This window comes from Vidua macroura, chromosome 12 (genome assembly GCF_024509145.1).
Source record: "Vidua macroura isolate BioBank_ID:100142 chromosome 12, ASM2450914v1, whole genome shotgun sequence".
NCBI lineage: Eukaryota > Metazoa > Chordata > Aves > Passeriformes > Viduidae > Vidua > Vidua macroura.
Window position 1 is genome coordinate 12,584,559 of NC_071582.1, and position 19,865 is coordinate 12,604,423.

Sequence of the window (19,865 nt, forward strand, 5' to 3'; positions counted from 1 at the left end):
TCCAAAAGCTGTATTTGCATCCAAGAGCACATCTGCATGCCACACTCAATAATAATGTGATATTGGTAGGAAAGAGGGACACATCATTTCAACTAAACCCATGGTGGTGATAAAAGGTGAATGGTATTGAAAGCATTTTTTAATAAATGCCACAGCAAACCTTGGCAGCAAAAACTGCTCAGAACAATATGTGAATGTATCCCTGGAGGAAACACTCAAAGCTGCTCCAGAGCATGGCATTTTTTTCCTGGCAAAAAGGTATGTGATTTTCATTCTCAGCATGTCACGCTAAGCTGAGAGCAAGAAGCAACACAATTAAATCTGCTCAGGTAACAGTGACATTAACAGCTTAGCTACTTGTGAAAATGCTTTGTAAAACAAGACATCTTTAGCAAGCCATTGCTCTTGCAGCAAGAATGAGCCACAAACCACTTAGAAAACATATTTAGCAAAACTATGTTTGTTCATTTTCCACTAGATCCCCCTCCTGCCCCAAATCCCCATTCAAGTGCCAAGGATGGGGGGACAGCATCCTTCCAGGGCGGCTGCCTGCAGGTGATCACATTCAGTGGCTGTGGCTTGGGGCCAGCCCCGAGCAAGGACCTTCTGGCAGAAAGGGGCCACGAGCAGCCCTGACCCACAGCAGCATCCAGCACTGCCCTGCCAGCACCCAAAGTGAGCAGTCTGGGGAAAGGCTGGCCAGGCTGCAGCCTGGGAGAGAACCTCCATGTCCTCCTGGAACACTGGGGCTCCCCGCACTTGGGCATCAGTTAATCACTCTCAGTGTCACAAAGACATTTGCAGCTCCCTTCTATCCCAAGGCAATAGTCTAAACATCATCCTACGGGTGTCTTGCAGAGCCTTGCAAAGGAGTTTCTCAGCCTCTGCTCCACCCCTGGTTCCCATCCTCTTCTCACCCAGAAGGAGTGGAAAGGCTGCCAGCGCCGACTCCAGCAGCGTGGTATCCATGTGTCTGGGCTCCATGGCCGTGGGCACGGCAGACACCGGGGGTGAGGAAATGAGTCTGTCCCACTCCTGGAGACATGCTAGAATCACTTATTCATCAGCAAGTGAGTCACTGCCCTTCCCACAGTCTCTTCCTGCAAGCAGAGGTGACAGCGAAATAGATCCAGTGCCTACGCTTCCCGGCCTACGGGGAGAGCTCTGTGCCATCCCCTCCTCCCTGTGCCATCCCTTCCTCCCTTTGCCATCCCATCCTCCCTGTGCCATCCCCTCCGCCCGGTGCCATCCCCTCCTCCCGAGCCCACTTGGCTGGAATGGAAGTCCTGAGAAGTGTGCAGGAGTGTGCAGGCACACGGGGTGAGGAGCCAGCAGTGCATCCTTTCTGCTCTGCCAAAAGGAGCTCTTTGCCTGTGTGAGCAAGTATCTGCTGCAGAGAAAAGGGCTGCTCTTTCCCTTCTGGTTTTCAAACATCATTCCTCTATCTCTCATCCCTGTCCTAAAGCCTTTCCCCACCCACTGAAATGACTGTGCTAGTGACCATGGGACCTCCACAGCATTAGGGAGTGATTACTGAATCACTGCAATTTCTCAGGTTTCAGAGCCAGGGATTATCTTTATAAATGTACCCAACACTGCTATAGATGAACAGGATTGGAAAGATCTCTCTTCTTCAGGGAAGCCCAGCATCCTGTTTTGCAACATTCATCTTCAGGCTAATGAACAGTACAAACCTGCATCCAGAGAAAAATTAAAGCCATGGCTAATGGTAGCAACGAAATAAGTGGCAAAAGACTAAATGTAAATAGCTTTGAAAGCTGATATGTTTCAGTGTGACATGATAATGCAAAAAGGTTGCCAGTGCTGCTATTATTTATAATTCCCCAAATGTCTGAATTCCCTCCAGCCAGCATACTTTAAGCACAATCCAGGGCATATGCCACAAATCATATTCAATGATGAAAAGTCAGGAGAAAAGCAGAGCTCAATCTCTCTTGATTACAGCAGCCACAGATTTCTTTTTCATAGACTGCCAGTACTAATGAATGGAGAGGACACAAAAGGAAAACAAAAATACTCAATTCAATGTGCTTCATGTGCCAACAGATGTATCTGCTCACAAACTTGATTAATTAAATGCAAACTGTTGTCAAGAAATGTTGTTCAGAGGTTTTAAGCCCTCACTCTGAGCAGCATCCAGCCATGGATATGGAAGTATGGTCCTGGAAAGCTTCATGGGATTTAGCTCTGGGGTCCTGGGTACAACCACTGCTACACAGGAGGCAGGCATTTATGAAGAGATCCATTTTGTGGTGGAGAATAGTAGGTCTCCAAAGCTCTGCCAGAGCATGACTGACTCACTAAGATGTGTCTTGCTGCTGTGCCAGTACAACTGGAATACAGCCTCAAAAGCAGAAGCTGGGCCTCATGTCAACTCACAAAAATCTCTGATTTTCAACATGCAGTTTTCTGTCTAGAGATCATTTCACGGCAGACAGTGCTTCTGAGAAGATCTAACATTTCTGAAGTTATTTAAATATGTTCAATATTCAGGAAAATTTTTGAGACCCAAAGGGAATTTCATAACACAAAGATCTAGCTTTGAAAAATTCAGAGGCAGAGGTCAGAGTTAAGCACCACTCGGCTGCAGTGATCTGTGACATGTTCCTAGCAATGCATTATTGCAAGAGGATCGGAATGTTTGCCTTGCAAAGGTTAGCTATGCTTTTAAAATTCACCAGGTCTCAGATCTCCACAGCCTGAACAGCTCCATGGCAGTGCTGCCCGGACGTTGTTAATGACAAAGTGCAAAACTGTGTGGCAGGGTCTGGCACAGCCCTCTCAGAGCTGCCTCACGAGCCTTTGGATGGCCATTTTTAGCCTTGCTGGCTGAAATCAAACCTGGCAGTGCACCTGGCAGGGCATTTTTTTTTTCTGTTTTTGAAGGATGGTTGGACTTTGCTCCAGTGGGTTCGGTGGCTGAAGCAGGGCTGCACCACCACTGCAGGTCAGGCTGAGCTCCTGTCATCACCTGTCTTTGCTTTTTCAGCTGCTACTGACACATTTTTGTATCTAACATTAACATTTCAGTCTTCTCAGGAGAACAACCCATTATGTATTAGTCTCACTGTTGCTGCTCTTCTGCTCTGGTTGGCAATGCTGATTATGTAAAGGATATTTAGTGTTGTAAATAATTAAAATTTTATACAAGATTTTGGCTACTTTTCAGGAGTAAAAAAGAAATAAAAGAAAATGTATGCAGTGAATTTGAAAAAGTGCTCAAGTCTTCTAGGAAGTGGGGAGACAGTTAATAATATATAATTAACATATCTTCCTTTCTTCCCTTGTTGGTGCAGACATGCCTTTAGATGAAAAGCATGGGAAATTAAAAGTGTGTGGGACTGAATAATGTTGAATTTTATGTAAGTTCAACCTAGTCACCATCTACACATGTTATGGAGAGAGCAAGCCTGCTCCTGCTCAGGGATCTCATCCTGTACTACCTTTGTACTCCCCCATGGTGCCATGCTGGGCGTTTTCCTCCAAAAGGAAGGAAATTATGGCCTATCTTTCCCTATGCTGTTGAAGGAATTCAAAGTGTCCAAAAGGAGTACATATTAAAGGGTAGTTCATTCATTTAGAGTCAAACATTTGATTTAAAGTTCACCTAATGTTTCCATCAGACATCCCGAGGTGGCACAGCTCAGCTCAGCAGCCCACAGTCAGGTAAAACACTTTTTAATGTCTGACTGTAGAAGGACACAGCCCATTGAGGAGGCCCCTGAGTTTTCTGACAGGAATCCAGTCAAATATGAAAATTAAAGGTTTGCAGACAGCAGCAGCAGATATTCCTGCTGGCAGCATCACTCACCACAGGTCCCGGACCAGGCTGTTTCTTTTGGAACCCTGGTCACTATGAACAGCTGGCAAGGAGCAGCCCTTCACACAAACCAGAGACTTTCTGATACTAAAAATGTACCCTGGGCTTAATGAGGCAAATAGGATACAGAAGTGCCAGGTGTGGCTGTACCAAACAGGCACCTCTGTGCCCTGCAGAGGCACTGCCCTGTGCAGGCCCAGTGCCCACGTGGATGAGTGGGAATGTCCACTGTGGGACCACCAGCTTGCTAGGAACAGAGTGAGGCTTGCTTCTGATAATTGTAGGTGATGGGATGTACTCACAGATACTTCTGTTGTACTAACACTCATAATTATGCAAATCCAAATAGATAAATGAAGGTGTTTTTTGCTAAGAATTAGAGACTGTTGCTTGTATTGTACTGTGATGCACATAAGCTGGTTTTGTAGCTGCTGGTTTGTAGTCCCTGGTTATTCAGAGACTGCAAGAATTTGCTGTACTGCTTGTCAGAACTATTGATGGCTCTTGGTAGAAAAGCTCTGACTAAAGGTCAGGGGCAGATGAGTTTCTCGCTCACCCCAAAGCTGACATTTGCAGCCTTGTAGCCCAGAGTAACAAGGCACGATGAGCCAATAGCCACGTTATAGTCCTCAAACCCTCTTATTTCCTTTGGGGAAGCCTGGCCTGGTGCAGAGACAGAACCCCTGCTCCTGTGTGATGGACACAGCAGTGCTGAGAGCAGCATTCCTACTGTGTGTGCTGGGCTGCAGTGCTGCTCCCTCCCGGGGATGTGCTGCTGCGTGCACCGTGCCCCTGCGCTCAGCAGGGACTGGGGGAGCAGCCTCATCCCGGCTCCCACTGCCTGCCCTGTGCTGAGGCTGTCAAAACATCCCTGCTTTGACACACAGCGTCCATCCTGACTCCTAGGTGATTCCAACACCAGCTTCAGCCGCCACCAGAGGCAGTTGCATCAGTTACAGCAATCACAAGAGGGTTTTTGGTCCTGAGCATACCCCAAACAGGGCAACAAAAACGCTGCTTCCTGACAATAGGCCTCTCTCAGCACTTAGTAAATCCAAATATTTATAAATTCTACTTTTCCAGTCATACAAGTACCACTAATCCTGCATCCCCTCTGACTGGGCTAATGGAACAAAGTGAAGCAAGACAAACACTTTAAAGCTCCACCACTTGCAAAAGAGTTCTTGAAATTTCCAAGTCTGGATACCATACATATAGACCAGAATCACATTCTTCTGATCAAAGGACAGCATTCCAATGAGTTCAGACTCGCAGCCTCAAAGATATTAATTTTCTGAAGTCAATGAAGACAGTGAGACAAGAGATTTTACTTAAACTATATATTTTTACATAAAACAACTTTATGTTACAATAAAATCAGATAAAAATCACAAAGTTATATAATAAGTTCATAAAGAAAAAAAAATCAAGTTTTCATTTTATAGATATAAAACCCAGCATTTACTGCTACTAGGAGTCTAAATATTAACATTGACTGTCTATGGTCAATTTGAAAAAAGAAAAAAAAGAGGATAGTACTTCTTTACAGCAGACAAAATGAGGTAAGAGATGTTTTTACAATGATCCAACTGTAGTAAACACTTCAGTTTTCATTGAAACATATACTAAATATAATAAAACCAAATAAAAATATACAGTTAGAGCACTGTGGTGTTTTCCCACAGTTGTATATCAACAAATTGTCATTCACTAAACTTTACTTGAAACAGTAAAAACAGGGTGTATGTTTATCTTTAGTACTAAAACCTCATAATAATCTAAATATTTTGGTATAGCAGACCACACTAGTACACTCTCAGAACTTTCAACTACAAGGGATATATTCATGTTAAAAATGATGTGCTTTGTTTGTCATTCATGATGAGCTTTATAGAATATTATGTTCATGACCACTATTAGGCAATTAAATGAAAACATCTAAATGCTGCAAAATACTCTTTTACTGAGCATAGCTTCCTCATCACATACCCAGGTTAATCAAAATCCTGCAAACTTAGAAGCTTAGTTCACAAATCTTACATATCGGTCTCTTTATCTAGTATATGGCTAAAATAATTATTGCTGACCAGTGTTAAAAAAACAAACAAACCCAACCCAAACAAAAATACAATAGCAGACAGATTTTTCTCAAGTGCCTTTCTTGTATGTACCATTATTATTAGGTAACTAAATTAACTAACTTTCAAAATGTGCATATAAAATTTTTGGAGGTATAGGCACCTTCATCTGAAGACTGTATGTTCAGGCTACCTGCTTTAAAAAAAATAGAAAAAAGAAAAAAAGAAGAGCTAACATAAAACACAGTAGAAAATCAAAGGCTGGACATCCAACATCCCCCAAGGATGCAAGCAAAGCCCTCCTGGCAGGAGAGCCCTCCTTTGGGAAGCACCTTCATCACATTTATCATTCACCTCCTGACTCTATTTCACTTATCAATTACCACTGAGAATGGTATTTAAGAAGAGCAAACTTCATGTCAGGTTTACATTCCAATACAGAGCCTAAAGCCCTGCTGAGCTCCTGGGGGCACGGGACAGCACCCCTGGCCAGGCTGCGTGGGCCAGCTGGGGCTCTCTGGCTGCAGGTGTGTCTGGATTCACCTTGTGGCTCTGATTGCTTTGCCTGACACACAGGTGCTTGTTGAACACCATCCATGGAAAGAAAAATGACCTTAGGGTAGCTTTCTGTCTTACCACTGCTAAATCCTGACCACCACCAGACCCCGCCAGCCCAGCCTGGGAATCTTGCTGCCCCTCAGCCTCCCAAAAGCTGGACCTGCCCTTCTGCAAGGTCCCTGGTACTGCTGAGGCCCCATGGAACAGCTGAGGAACAGCTTTTCCTGGTTTTGACTGGAAGTGTCTGACCATAGCCAGAGCTGTGGCTGCAGTGCTCTCCCAGCTCTGTGTGGACGCTGCCCTTGCACCCTCACACCACCCCGTGTGATATGCTGAGGAATTCTGATATTTACAGGCCTGACAAGCCTGGAAGTGCCTGGACAAAGGTGGGGGGGCTGGGGGATTGGTGTGGCCATCCAGAGCTTTGGCACATCCACAGCTCATGGGCAGAGCATCTTTCACTGAAATCTCTGCTGAAACAATAGCCAAAAGAAGTTGCTGCTGCTGCTGCCTCCCTTTACACCTCTTCCCTTCAGATTTAGCACTGGGCACACATTGAGCTGAGTGAGGCATTTCACCCTGACAGGGGTTTTATCTTTGTTAATCCATAGGCTCAGGAAGACAGCACTATATTCCTTACAAACCATTGATGCTTTGAAGAATTTTGCCAAGATAACTCTTTGGAAGAGCCTAAGGAAGAGCTGAGAAACTCCCATCACAGCAAGGTGGTGACAGCAGGGAATTTTCCTTCTGTCACTTATGATGCAGCCAAAGGCAGCAAAAAATTAATAAGGAAAAGAAACTAACGTTTGGGGAAAAAATAAACAGCACAGAGAAGAGAGCAGAAGTCTGTAGACAATTTGTGCCCTGATGCCAGTGTTCCCTGTGCCCACCAACCCACTGAGCAATCACTGGACAGGGCACTGAGCCCCTGCCTGAGCAGCACAAGTGCTTTGGCTGGCACCCTTGTAAGACAATGGCAGGACAGCAGAAACCCTTCCTGCTCGCCTTAATTCAATGAGCAGCTTTAAAAAATTGTTCTCCCTAAATTGCTCACATAAAAACTAAATCAGGTGTTTGTCCAGAAAAAAAGGAATTGTCTAAATAACATTTGTTTTCTGGCCACAGATGAACCCAGTTTAAAACTGTTTTTAGAAAGTACATCTTTTAAATGCTCAGATAGAGAAAACGACAGGTTGTGTTGAATTTCTTAAAGAAAAGACAGTTTTCTTTCAATGAGCTCACTTAGTAAAGGAGACACCAATTAGGTGTAGACAGAACACTGCAAAGTACTCCATTTACTGAAAATGCACTTCTAGGCCAAACAGAACTACTTGTGAAGTTGAGTCAGAATTGGCAAAGAAAGATTCAGCCAAATAATAAAAACCCAAAAAGGTTAACCTCTTTTATTCTGAGCTGTGCAACAAAGTTCCATTTTTTCATTTTGAAATAATTTATTCCTAATATGAGACGAAGGTATTTTTCCAAAATGTGACATAACATATCTAATGGAATATTCTTTCCCCTTGAAAATAACTCTATCCATTTTTTATGTCAGTTTTGCTTTTATGCAATACAAGGTGCACCTGTTTATTTCTCATTCTGTCAAAACCCCTCAAACCCTAGCATTATTCAGCAGCTCTAACACCACCTAAAGGAGCGTGTCACCCAGAGGTCAGCAAGACACACTCTGTCCTGGTGTCACAGGAGGCCAGCACAGATTTTTCTTGCTAAAGCTCCCTGGTTGCTGATGCCACGAGGGCCAGGCAGGATGGGCAGTGTGGCAGGACCCGTGGGGGTGCAGCTGACAGAAACCCCCTGGGGAAGTGCCAAGCACATGTCCTTTGTTAAGGAAAGAGCATGTAAGTGAGGTAGGAGAGATCCTGCCATAAAAACCACTCAGAGGGAGAAACCTGTATCCAGAAAGGGAACTCATGGTCACCCAAGGTGAGGTACAGCCCCTGTAAATGTGCTGAGGCTGGGTGGAAGCGGAGTGCTGATCAAGGCATTGCTGACAGGCACAGGGAGACCAGGATTAGCCCAGCACTTGTGTAACAAGTAAAACCAAGCTCTGTAGATCCTCTCTTGGACAGGGATGAGTATTTCTTGGCCCTGGCAGTGTTTAGGGCCATCCCTAAGCAGGTGAACTCAGGGTGCCCACAGGGACAGGTGAAATTCCAGCTGTGCACAAAAGGAGGGTCAGTGCATCCACAGGATGGCGTGTGCATTTTGGTGGGGGAAGGCTGGCTGCCCTGGTGCTCCCATCAGGATAGAGGAGGCATTTCAGTGCTGGGATGAGTCTCAGAGGAGCAGCGTGAGGCTCTCAGTTTGGCACAGGGTTAGTGCTGGGCCACCAGAGAGCACTAAAGAATATGCAGTGTGTACCAGTGTGGGGACAGGGACAGGCCAGAGAGAGCAGCCGCAGCTGATGCCCAAACACTCCTGAGAGCATGCACTGCCATTCTTTTTTTTTTCTCTTGAAGAGGAAAAATCCAAGGAAAGAGACAGAAAGTTTAAGATGGTGTTTTGGGGAGTTTAAGTGATTACAGGTAGAAGCTCTCAACTTACTGCTGTTAGGAAGGAAAGAGAAAGAAGGCAATTATAACAAGCCCTTGGAGGCTTGAAGGACAGCACAGCATAAAGCTGTGTACAAGCATCCCTAACAACTCCACATCAGAGCAATAGCAGATATGTGATACGTACATCTGGGGCAAGACAGAAGAGACAGGGCAGGGATTTCTTTAAGGACACTCCATTGCTCCTCTGGTGGGCACGAAGCACCCAGAAATAACTGCCTGTGACACAGCTATGCACTAGCTTAATGTGCCACCATCAAGCTCCATCTGTTTAATCGATGCAATCCCATGGAAACACTTCTCTCGCAATTTAAGAGTGGCTTAATACATTCCTAATGAACTGGATCCAAGATAGGCCTGGCTAAAGTGGAAAACAAAGATCTGGATTAAACCAAATAATGTAATTTTTTCACAGAGTCTTTTGCATCCTTTTACCCAGCATCATGTTAAAAACAATTTATGTTAAAACAAAGAGAGAAGCCCCTAAGATTACTCAGCAGTAACAGGAAGATAGGGCAGGGTCCTTAGTGCAAAAGCAGTGAACCACTGTGAGGAGTAGGAGTAGTATTGCTTGCAGCTCTTAATTGTGTTATCTGTGGCTCCCAGCTGATGCAGAGACCAAAAAGCAGCATGGGAGGAGAGGAGAAGCAGGATGAGCTGCCTGCTAAATTATGGTGTATATCTGACTTTCTATCAAATAAAAAGACTAAAAATTGAGTCTACTTGTGCACAACCACACACTTTCTGACGTCATTTTCAATTTTGAGAAGTCTGATCTAACCCCACATTATGCAACTGTTGAATCTTCCATGCTGGCAAAGTCTAATTTTCACACGCCTACATGCTATGTACCTGATTTTTATTTTTATTTTTAAATATCAACAGCCTAAACCAAGTTTTTTTAAAAAGAGACTTAAAATGGTCATAATGGTTATGAAAGGTCCTAGCTTTACATCCATTGTTTCAAAGGAGTAAAAGCAAAAATACTCAAAGTCCATTCTAAAAAAACAGGCAATTAAGATAATGTCAAAGTAACAGATGAAATGAAAATTCAAGGGACAATGCAGATCCTATCCCCACCACGGGGATTATATATTCATCTGCAAAAAAGTATTCAATGCATGTTTCACCTACAGCCCACCTTTCTTTTAAAGGTCACTTTAATAATCAAGATGTGCCAAAAAAAGGTAAAAGCCCTGAAATTCCAAGACAAGCATGGCCATTTTATATCAGTCCCTGCTGGAAAGCACTAAAACAGTGCTTAGCCAAACTGTTGTCTGAATCAAGCAGATTACAATGTCATGCACACAAAAGTACTTTCCTGAATTAAGATCCCATGTAAACACTCTGAAAACACCTTATGGAGAAAGAAGAGAAAGAAGCTGAAGGAAGTCCTAGGGGAAAGAGCAAAGCTTGAGCTGGATTCTCCTCTCCCACCCTTTTTACATCCCTGTGTGTGATGAACTGAACTTCCTTCTCACTGAAGGCCAGGATATGATCTTGCATTTCTCAACACACTCTTAGAGCTGCTGAATAATCAGTTCAAGAATAAAAGAGCATTTCTGCCTCTTGGGTTGAGGGTTTTTTTTTGCTGCAACCTAACTTGGTGACTAATTCCTACCCTACTGCCAGAGAATGCAGAAATCCTAAGAAAGGGTTTTGATTTTCCATGGCCATTGCCCTGCCAGTCTCTTGGGCAGAAATTTGCTTCTGAGCAACACCTTCCAGTAACCTTATGATGCTTTTCAGATCCACGTCTCCTTCCTCACTGCTGCAGAAGTCAACCAACAACAATCAAGTTGCATGCAGAAGGGCATGAGTCCTGTACAAACCAGAAACATATCACTTATAAAAATAACTATCTGGTCCCCAGACTCAGGTGGGCATTTTTCAGAGATGCACAAAGTGATGGAACTACATGGGTTCAAACCTGAAGGCCAGAGAGAGGTGATGCTGCTAAGCAAGAGAAGCTGCTCTCACTGACTGGTAAGACACAAGGCTTCAAGAGCTGAAACTCATTTCTGCATTGTTGACTTTGTGCTGTATGGGTCCAGGCAAGAACATGAAACCTCAATCAGAGGTTATCTGAAATCCACTGCATTTTTTTTTGGCTGAATCGGGCCTGATTGACGTGGTCCCTAAAGATATTGGTATCTGTGAGAAGTGATTCTCCTGACTGCAGCTCATCACAGGCACATTTTACAAACTGCAGGGGCTCCAGCTAACCTCTCTGCTCCACCGGAATAAAGTCAATTCTGCTAAGAGTGCTGATAGTCCGGACAAGTAAAAGACTTCTTCTCTGTTTCTATGGTTGCAACAGCCCTTAAGAAAGATATAAATTTCCCTGCAACAACTAACTGCATATTCATTTTAAGGTAGATCTAGTTCCAGATTCCTGAGACAGAACCCTCTACCTGTTCCCAACCCCACAAAGCCAGAGCAGCAATATAGAAAATTTCTAATCTCAACAGAATTCAGTGAGCAGCATGATTGGTTTGGTAAATAAACAAACAAACAAACAAAACAAAAGAAACCCACCAAAAAAAAAAAAAAAAAACCCCACAGCAAATTTTCAGCCTCTATGTACAAAACCAATGCAAACAAGTGGAACATTCTAGTTATATTTTGTAAAACACATGTTTGGGATCAACAAAACATCAAACATCCAGACCCTAGATTACAAAAGAGATCTATTGCCATCTAATTGTCAACCCCAAGTTTAGACAGTCCTTGTCGGAAATCATGTAATTCATCTATCTTCCCGTCTAGTACATCTAAAAAATTCTTTAATTCAGTTTTAAGGTTGGTCTGCCTATGTTTGTTCTCTTCAACTTCTGTCCTTAGCGTTCTGACTTTCTCTTCAAGATCTTTGTTCTTTTTCTCAGCAGCCTTAAAGACAAAAGAGACAATAAGATGAATCACAGAGAAGAAGGATGAGCAGCATTTCATAAATTAAAGCAACAAATGGCAGCTGGGCTGTGAGACTTTGCTCGAACTTCTGTAAACTGATTAACACAAGCACCTCAGAGCAACTGACATGAGCATGTCAGAGCCTACGCAGGAAAGGACACAGATTAACTGGAAAAGATGCTTTGCATCAGACTTTGTCATTTAGTTGATACCTTCAAATTCAGCTGGATTTAAATTGTGCTCTGTGCATACATTTGTGTCATTGCTACAGCTGCAGAATAAGACATTGTGCCATCAATTACATACAGAATTATCTATGGTGGTTTAACCTTGAAAAAAAAATTTAGGAAATAAATTTGCTGAGGAATAAAGTTGCTTTATTCAGCACTTTGGGATTTATTGGTATTTTTTTAAAATTCTACTTTGCCTGATGGCTTATTTATTGATTGGATTTTACTTCATCGATGAGACTGCTCATTCTCTTTTCATGTATTAATTTATTGCATTTCCACAAGACCCGACTCGAGAAGGCAACGCCTGAAGTCCAGCTGCTGCCTGGGGCAGGGCTCCTGAGCACCTGCCATGGGCACATGCCAGTGCTGCTGGAAAGGGATGTCACAGCACAGGGCCACATCCCCAGGTGAACTTTCACCCTGGTGCTGAGCAGCTATGCTCATCTGCTTCTTTCTTTCCCAAAGCCTGCCCTGCTGCCACTGCAGCAATTACCCCCAGGTCTTGGGCAGTTGCTCGACACACGTGGCAGTGGTGCAGCTCCATGAGCCCAGAGCAGCAGAAACATGGGATACAGGATAGCCTGGAACTGCAGGAGCTGGATGCTACATGATCCTAGACAAACCAATTTCTGCAACAGAGCTATTTCATCACTCCTGTGCTGGGAATGGCACTGTGTATTTTGCATGTAATTAGCATTTTTTGGTTTTACTAACTGGAGCTCTCTTGCCTTGAAACACTGAAGTCTGAATAGAGAAATGCATACAGCTATGAGGAAAAAAAAAGTAAAGGAAAGGTACCAGTTATTTTGAAACCAATTTCACTGCTAACTGTACCTGTAATTGTTCAGATACAGATTCACATTCTGACATTAGCTCTGGTATAATTTCACCCTGCTTTCGGAGCTCTTCCAGTTCCTTTGAAAACATTAAAAAAAAAAATATTAGTGCAAGCTTCAATTTAGAACATAATGAAAATCTGAAAAGATGAAATGGCTTTGCATATTTTATTGTATTCTGCACAGTATTTGGATGGAAAATAATCAAAATAACCTGCCTACATTCCAAAATTGCTAATTTTCTATAAGGATACATTTTTTCACTAAATTTTTTACTTTGCATTTCTAAAACAGGCAATGTAATCCCACCTCTTGCATGAATTCCATGAACTATATTAATAAAACCTTAACCTAAACCATGTAACTATGCAAAAGATGTATTAAATACCAGAGAAATCTGAATGGCTGTAATGCTACAAGCAATTTATAGATGGTAGCAAAGAGCAAATTAGACAATTTCAATGACATATGACAGCAAAAAAAAAAAAAAAGGCCAGTGGCTTTACCAGTTGTACATATAGAGACATCATTACAGAACACAGGTGGAATGGCACAGCTCTGAGAACCACCTTCCCCCTCCCCCAAAATCTGTATTTGGTTCTGGCCTCACTACCCAAATTGAGCAGACCTGATGAAGGGAATTAATGGAAAGAGCAACAGTAGGAATCCACGTCTCTGTTGGAAATTAAAACAACTTGAAAATAGTGCAAGATCCTCCTCCAGAAACAGCCATTAGGTGATGACCTCCAGAGAATGCAGGGGTGCACCTCTGGACTACCTGGACTTGTGCAAAGCATTTGGCATTGTTCCACACATGAGCCTTGTCTCAAAATCAGAGAGACGTGGATTTGGTGGAGGAACCACTTGGTGGACAAGCACCTCCTCCACGAGGGGGGTATCAGCAGCTTCTCTTACATGGCAATGCCATGAGCACATTTCATGTGGGCTTGGATTCCAGACCATGAAAGATTACTTATGGGTAGTTTAGAGCTAATTGAGAACATGCTAATGTAAGCATGAATTTTTAAAAGAAGTTAGTATATTTTCAGTGTAAATGGAAGAAGGGCTCATAAAATTCACAAGCTGACCAATTTTCTGGTTCATTTGGTACAGTAAAAACGTGAATCTTGAGGAGAACTCTAGGAGAGAATAAGGGCTGTTATATATGCTACTGCCACAGAAAGGTTGGGAAGACAGCATTACAATTTCCTTTGAAATAAAGGGCTGAAAAACACTATATTTATGACAGTGTATCAAAATCCATTTCCCTAAACTATTTCCTTCCACCACCACAAAATCCCTTAACAGCAGAGCTTTTAAGAGCACCAGCAGAGATGCTGTAATGGCACATGGCAAACTTTACTGCATTGCTTTTCCTTTTCAGCCAGCACAGAGCATTTGGTCAGTGTGACAATGGAAAAAAAACAGCTTCCCTGTATTTTCCCCACTGTTCTGGGGTTCCAAGCCATCATTCTCCTTAGAAAAATTAACACCCTTAAAAACTAACATTAATGTCAAAAATTACAAACTGGGGTACTCTAGATGAATCTGAATTTCTCACTCTTGGCATTAGTCCTGAGATCAGAGCGAGACCATAAACCAGCAAAGCTGTAAACTCTGAGCCATCCAGAAAAGAAATAGAAATGCCAAATTATTTTCTAAATTATGTCTTTTTAATGGTAATCCTGATGTCTACAGGAATTTTTGGCATGGGGAGAGTCAAATGAATCTGCTCTGAGCACACATCTGTCTGGCACTGGGCACCAAGTTTCACCACTGGCTCTTCTACAAGGACAAGTGTTGTGTACATAAAAGCATCCTTTTCTAACCCCTGCCAAGTTACAGCGTGCAGCCACAGCACATAACACATCATGAAACTTGGATGGAGAAACACTACCAAACAAGGGACTGTACATAGAAAACCTAGAAACAGGCAACACCCCAAGACATCAGGCTGCTTCTGGTGGTAGGTGAGCCACTCCATAAATCTACACCCAAGGAGAGAAGCAGACAGTTCCACTCAAACATGAACATGCTATTTCTGTGTTTAGGGCACTCACCAGCTCTTTGTCCTGAAGTTCTGTTTCCAGCTCCTGGAGACGTCTACTCAACTGTGCATTTCTTTCTTTCTCTTTATTTATTTCATTGCACTGTTCCTCCAGTTCTTCAATCTTTAAGAAATGTCAGACATTAGGTGAAATTTTTCAAATTTATGAAAATCTGGGGCAGAACACAGCTGATGAAATGGACATGGGATCTGTTTCCTAAATCATAGCATCTGATTTACTGCAACCAAATTATCACTTCTTTCCTTCAAAAGAGTCAATTTACACATCCACTAGGAAACCCTGGGTCTGCATTTATTCTCTCTTACAGTCTCTCTTATAAGTACTCAGGAATGCACAAAACACTGAGCTGCTAAAGTAAGTGGAACTGGGGATAAAATCTGCACTTCACTCCTATGAAGCCAACACAAGGCTACAAGGAATTTTCTTACAAGGGTTTTCTTAACACATTAGAAGAAGAAATCTCTTGGGGGCTGCTTATTATTCTAGCTGGTGTATGAGGGACACAACATCAAAACTTTGGGGGGAGAACCAGTTCAGAGCAACATCTGCTGCTTTGTTCTCTTGCCCAGGGAAGCGCTTTGCTCTCTCCAAACCTCCTGCTGCCAGCTCTGGACTCAGCTCCCAGGAGATGCACTTCCCACAGGCCGATGGACCAGCTCATTAAAGTATGTACTTTAATTCTCAGCTTCATGTTGCTTTGGGATTATAACTTCCTTCATTTGAAGGTAGAGCAATATGCAAAAAATTCTGACCCAATTAATAAAGGGGAAGGAGCTTCCCAGGGCACTGCAGTGGTGCAATGTGAGCACTGAGCAAGGAACCTACTTGGGGAAAACCTCAGAAAACCTCCCTGTGTAGAGAAAGCACATTATACAGACAGCATTGCTGCACAGTCTGGCTGGTCACCAGCACGAGGACTTTGAAGAGGCAGTAAGGTGGTGTTTTAATAATCTCCTCTTTTCTAGTACAGCTGCTGGGATGTGGCATGTGTTGATGAGAACAACTTTTCCCTGCAACAGTACAGAGAGGGAAATAACTACCCTGCAAATGATGATATTTTCCCATAACACATGTTCCAGTCTCTCACTTCTCCCCTATCCACAAGAGACTGGATATATGAACCCAAATCATGTAACAACTTAAACATTAACATTTAACATTAATTTGTTAATGTAACATCAGTTAATACAGCTCTGGTTTGATCTCTGCATTACCACTGTGCACTCAATAAAACTCAAGTGAATAAACAGTGAATATTGGCCTCAGAAAAAAGGGTGTTGTTCCACAAGGATTTTCAGTGCCCACAAACAACTCAAACCACCTCCAACACTGAAATACTACTTGCAGCCTACTGACATACAAAAAGACATGAAATTCCTTCCCTCTTCAAAAGCAAACACTAAACAAAAAAATATCCTCAGACTGATACAATCTGATCTCTATTTCAAATGTCCTAGTGATCCATCTAAGCAGCAGGAAAAGGATCTAGCTTTTCCAAAAGCATTTAGGATGAATAGGGTGAAAATATCTCTGCAAAAGCAATGCTCATGGAAACCAGGATCCCCCGTGCCCAGGATCCCCTGTGCCCATAGGGGCTGCTGCAGATAGCACAATATTATCTGAGAGATGGTACTACTGACTACTCTAAACCTCCACAGATTTAAACTTCTGAGTTGTTCTCTGCTGTAGCCATTGCTAACTCTCCATCTTATACAACTGAGAAATGTGCTCAATAATGAAGGGGAAAAGGCTTCTGATGATGCCTGTTGGCAAGTTTCTGGATGAGATGTGCCAGGTGTTAGCGCTGGAGAACCCGGCTCACAGCCCAGAGTGCTGAGGAAATAACTCACATCCTCATTCCCCTGCACTGCTGGGATTTGCTTCTAATCCTGAGTGGTTCCCAGGCTGGGTTCCTGTGGGTAACCAGGCCACAACTTTGCCTTCTGCTCATCCATATCTGGCAGCATTTAAGTAAGCTTTGAAAGGGATTATGCAATAGCAGTCCCACTTTTAGAACCTTCCTGGTTCCTCACCCCAGCCAGCAAGCCCTGCTGACACCAAGTCTCCCAAATCCTGATGCAGGGAACTTCAGGTGATGCAGCAGCTCCTCTGCTCCCTCCCTGCCCGCTGTGTGCAGAGGGAAGCAGCTGCCTGAGCTCCCCATCCACCTCCCTTTCAAAGGCCAACTCCATCTGCTAACACACACAGCGGGAGAGCTGCAGAGATCCCAGAGAAAGAGCCGTGGTGGGAGCAGCTGGCAGGAGGGGCGCCTCTCCCGTGGCTGTGTTCTGCTACCTTGCCCCTCAGCTGGTCGTTCTCCTCCTTGCAGGCTGAGAACTGCTTCTTCCAGTGCTCGATGCTGGCCGCCGACTCCTGCAGGGCTGTGGACAGCCGCGCGTTGCTCTCCCGCAGCGACTGCAGCTCCGTCTCCCACTTCTTCACGTTGGATGAACTGAGAAAAACAGGACACCATGAGGTGGTTTCACCTTGAGTCCCTGTGAGTTGTTATTCTTTACCTGCCTGCAAACTCCGCCACCGCAGTGCATTCACCATTAATTTGTTGCAATAAGAGGAAGAGCACTCAGATGTGCGTAATTGCCTTTAGCCATTACATTCCTGTGGAGAATAAAAGCCTTAATTTGACTGTCTCTGTCAAAGCAAAGGGATCCACCAAGCCCAGCAGCAGCGGCCTGTGTCTGGAACACAAGCCCTGCTGTCAGAGCAGGCTGTAGGGTCCAGCTGCCCATTTGCACACAGGGGTCTCACCCTGGCAGTGCACGGTCCCTAACACCTCCTGAGCTGTGTGGCTGCAGCACCTGGGGCTGGGCACCTGGCACCCCTGCAGCACAGCCACTCTGCACATCTGCAGATGGCACAGCAATTCCGAATGGAAGATTTCAGGGGGTTGACATGATCTATATTTGAATTTATTTTAATGCTGAGTCTTAACTATAAAAGCGTTACATAATGCTGCAGAATTAAACTACTCATTCCCCAAAGCTTTGAGCTGCAGCACAGAGCACAAGATTAGAGGGTGAACGAGAGGAAGGCTTTGAAACTCCCTGTGTGCTACTTGCTGCCTGCCTGTGGAGGTGTCTTCAGCAAGAGGAATGAGCTCACATTACTGTTTGAAACAGGTTAAGCTCCTGAAATGTCAATGAAGAGAGACGTTGTACTTCAAACATAATATATGCAACCTTGGAATTGCTCACTGGATAATGCTGCTTACAGTGATGCTTTGTTTTTTAAATACCTTTTTAAGAATAGCTTGATCTTGTTAGATTTTCTTTCCATTCAAAGATACACATTCACATGCAAGAGGCAGACAAGGCAAAATCCCAATAGAGAATTACTCTATTTTAATGTTGTAACTTTGCATATTGCAATGCCTGTATTTTCACTACAGCTGCAAATTACTCTTCTCAGCATTTTCAAATTATTTATCAAAGCAAATAGCAAAAAATGTGATTTCAAGGGGCTCTGTCCACAATTTAGAAATATCCCCTAAGACTTCCAAGTACTCTGATGAAATTATACTTCTAACTTCAACTTTTTATGGTTGAGTTCATTCCCTTTCATAATTTTAAATATCCATATCTATTTTCATCAAAGTAAGTGTAGCAAACTCAAAGAGGAAGAAAGATTGGCTTCATATGTTATCAGCAGCAATTACTCCCCTATGGCTTTAATGTTATTTCTGTAGTTTGAAAACTTTGTAAAAGAAGATGGCTATAATAGTTGGCATCGGCAGAATAAAAGAGAGCTTATTTCTTCACAACCTTCATCAGGAATAAATTAAACGGGAAATATTTCTCTACTGGATACCAGGAGGTACTTGCTAAAATCTGTTCAATCCTCCATTCTGCGGCACCATTTAAAATTAATTACAATCTGAATAATTTCTGTTAATATCATTATCCATCAGATAATTACAGCACACTTTTCCAATGCAATTTAGGTTCTACAGGAACTTCACCTTTGGGCTAGAGCAATTTTTAATTTATCATTCTCAGATTTGAGATGTGCCTCAGCAGGGCCACCATGTGATGCCTTCTCGTCGTCTGTGCCATTCACACTTGAAGCTCGAGTGGAAGATGGTGTTTCACGTCCAGACTCCTGCAGCACAACACACAAACGAACACTGGGTGTCTCCTGCATCTCCTGCAAGACCACAACACCAATTTCTTTGTAATCTTGATCCCACACCACTTGGCTGAGACCTCGGCTCTCCTGGCAGAACAGTGGTAACACACACATACCCTTTTCATCTTGGCTGCAAAGCTGGTCTGTTTAAAAAGAATGAAAAAATTACAATGATACACAAATGGAAGTTTAAAGCGTTCAAAACTTAAAAAAAGTTTTTCCCTGATACGGCTTGTGTTTTTCAAAAGTTGTTTGGTTTTTTAAGATAATGAAACAATACAACACACAAAGTACAAACAAACAAACAAACCAACCCAGTACTGCTCCTCCAAAAACATACTATTCACACACTGCTTGGTGCTGACCACCAACAGAGAACAAACAAAGTGCACTACAAAAGAACCATGACCAAAGTCTTTACAAAATGAGTATCCAAAGTCAGCCACTCAGATTGAGACTAAAACCATGCAGCAGCTTTTCCTGCCTCCAAACATCAGCCCAGACCAGGAACAGCTGCTGAGCAGGGTTCACTCTCGCCTAAAGCAATGCACACCAAAATACAGCCAACCCTGCAGAGAGCCTGGGCCAACTCTGCATTTCTCCAGTGTGTAGGAAACGCAG

The 19,865-nt window shown here is 43.3% G+C and overlaps 1 protein-coding gene across 3 annotated transcripts in view; it reads right to left on the bottom strand.

Moving 5' to 3' along the window:
• Window positions 1-11,658: 11,658 nt before the first annotated feature.
• Window positions 11,659-19,865, bottom strand: part of HOMER2 (homer scaffold protein 2) — a 53,329-nt gene continuing 45,122 nt past the window's right edge. The window contains exons 5-10 of one of the 3 annotated variants that reach the window (XM_053988318.1): window positions 19,361-19,387; window positions 19,078-19,262; window positions 17,397-17,553; window positions 15,093-15,203; window positions 13,031-13,111; window positions 11,659-11,942 (exon numbers count right to left, since the gene is read on the bottom strand). In XM_053988318.1, coding sequence (XP_053844293.1) covers window positions 11,754-11,942; window positions 13,031-13,111; window positions 15,093-15,203; window positions 17,397-17,553; window positions 19,078-19,262; window positions 19,361-19,387 — 750 coding nt within the window. In that variant the 3' untranslated portion in view covers window positions 11,659-11,753. The remainder of the gene's footprint in view (window positions 11,943-13,030; window positions 13,112-15,092; window positions 15,204-17,396; window positions 17,554-19,077; window positions 19,263-19,360; window positions 19,388-19,865) is intronic. The other 2 variants (XM_053988319.1, XM_053988320.1) reach the window with 2 other exon arrangements.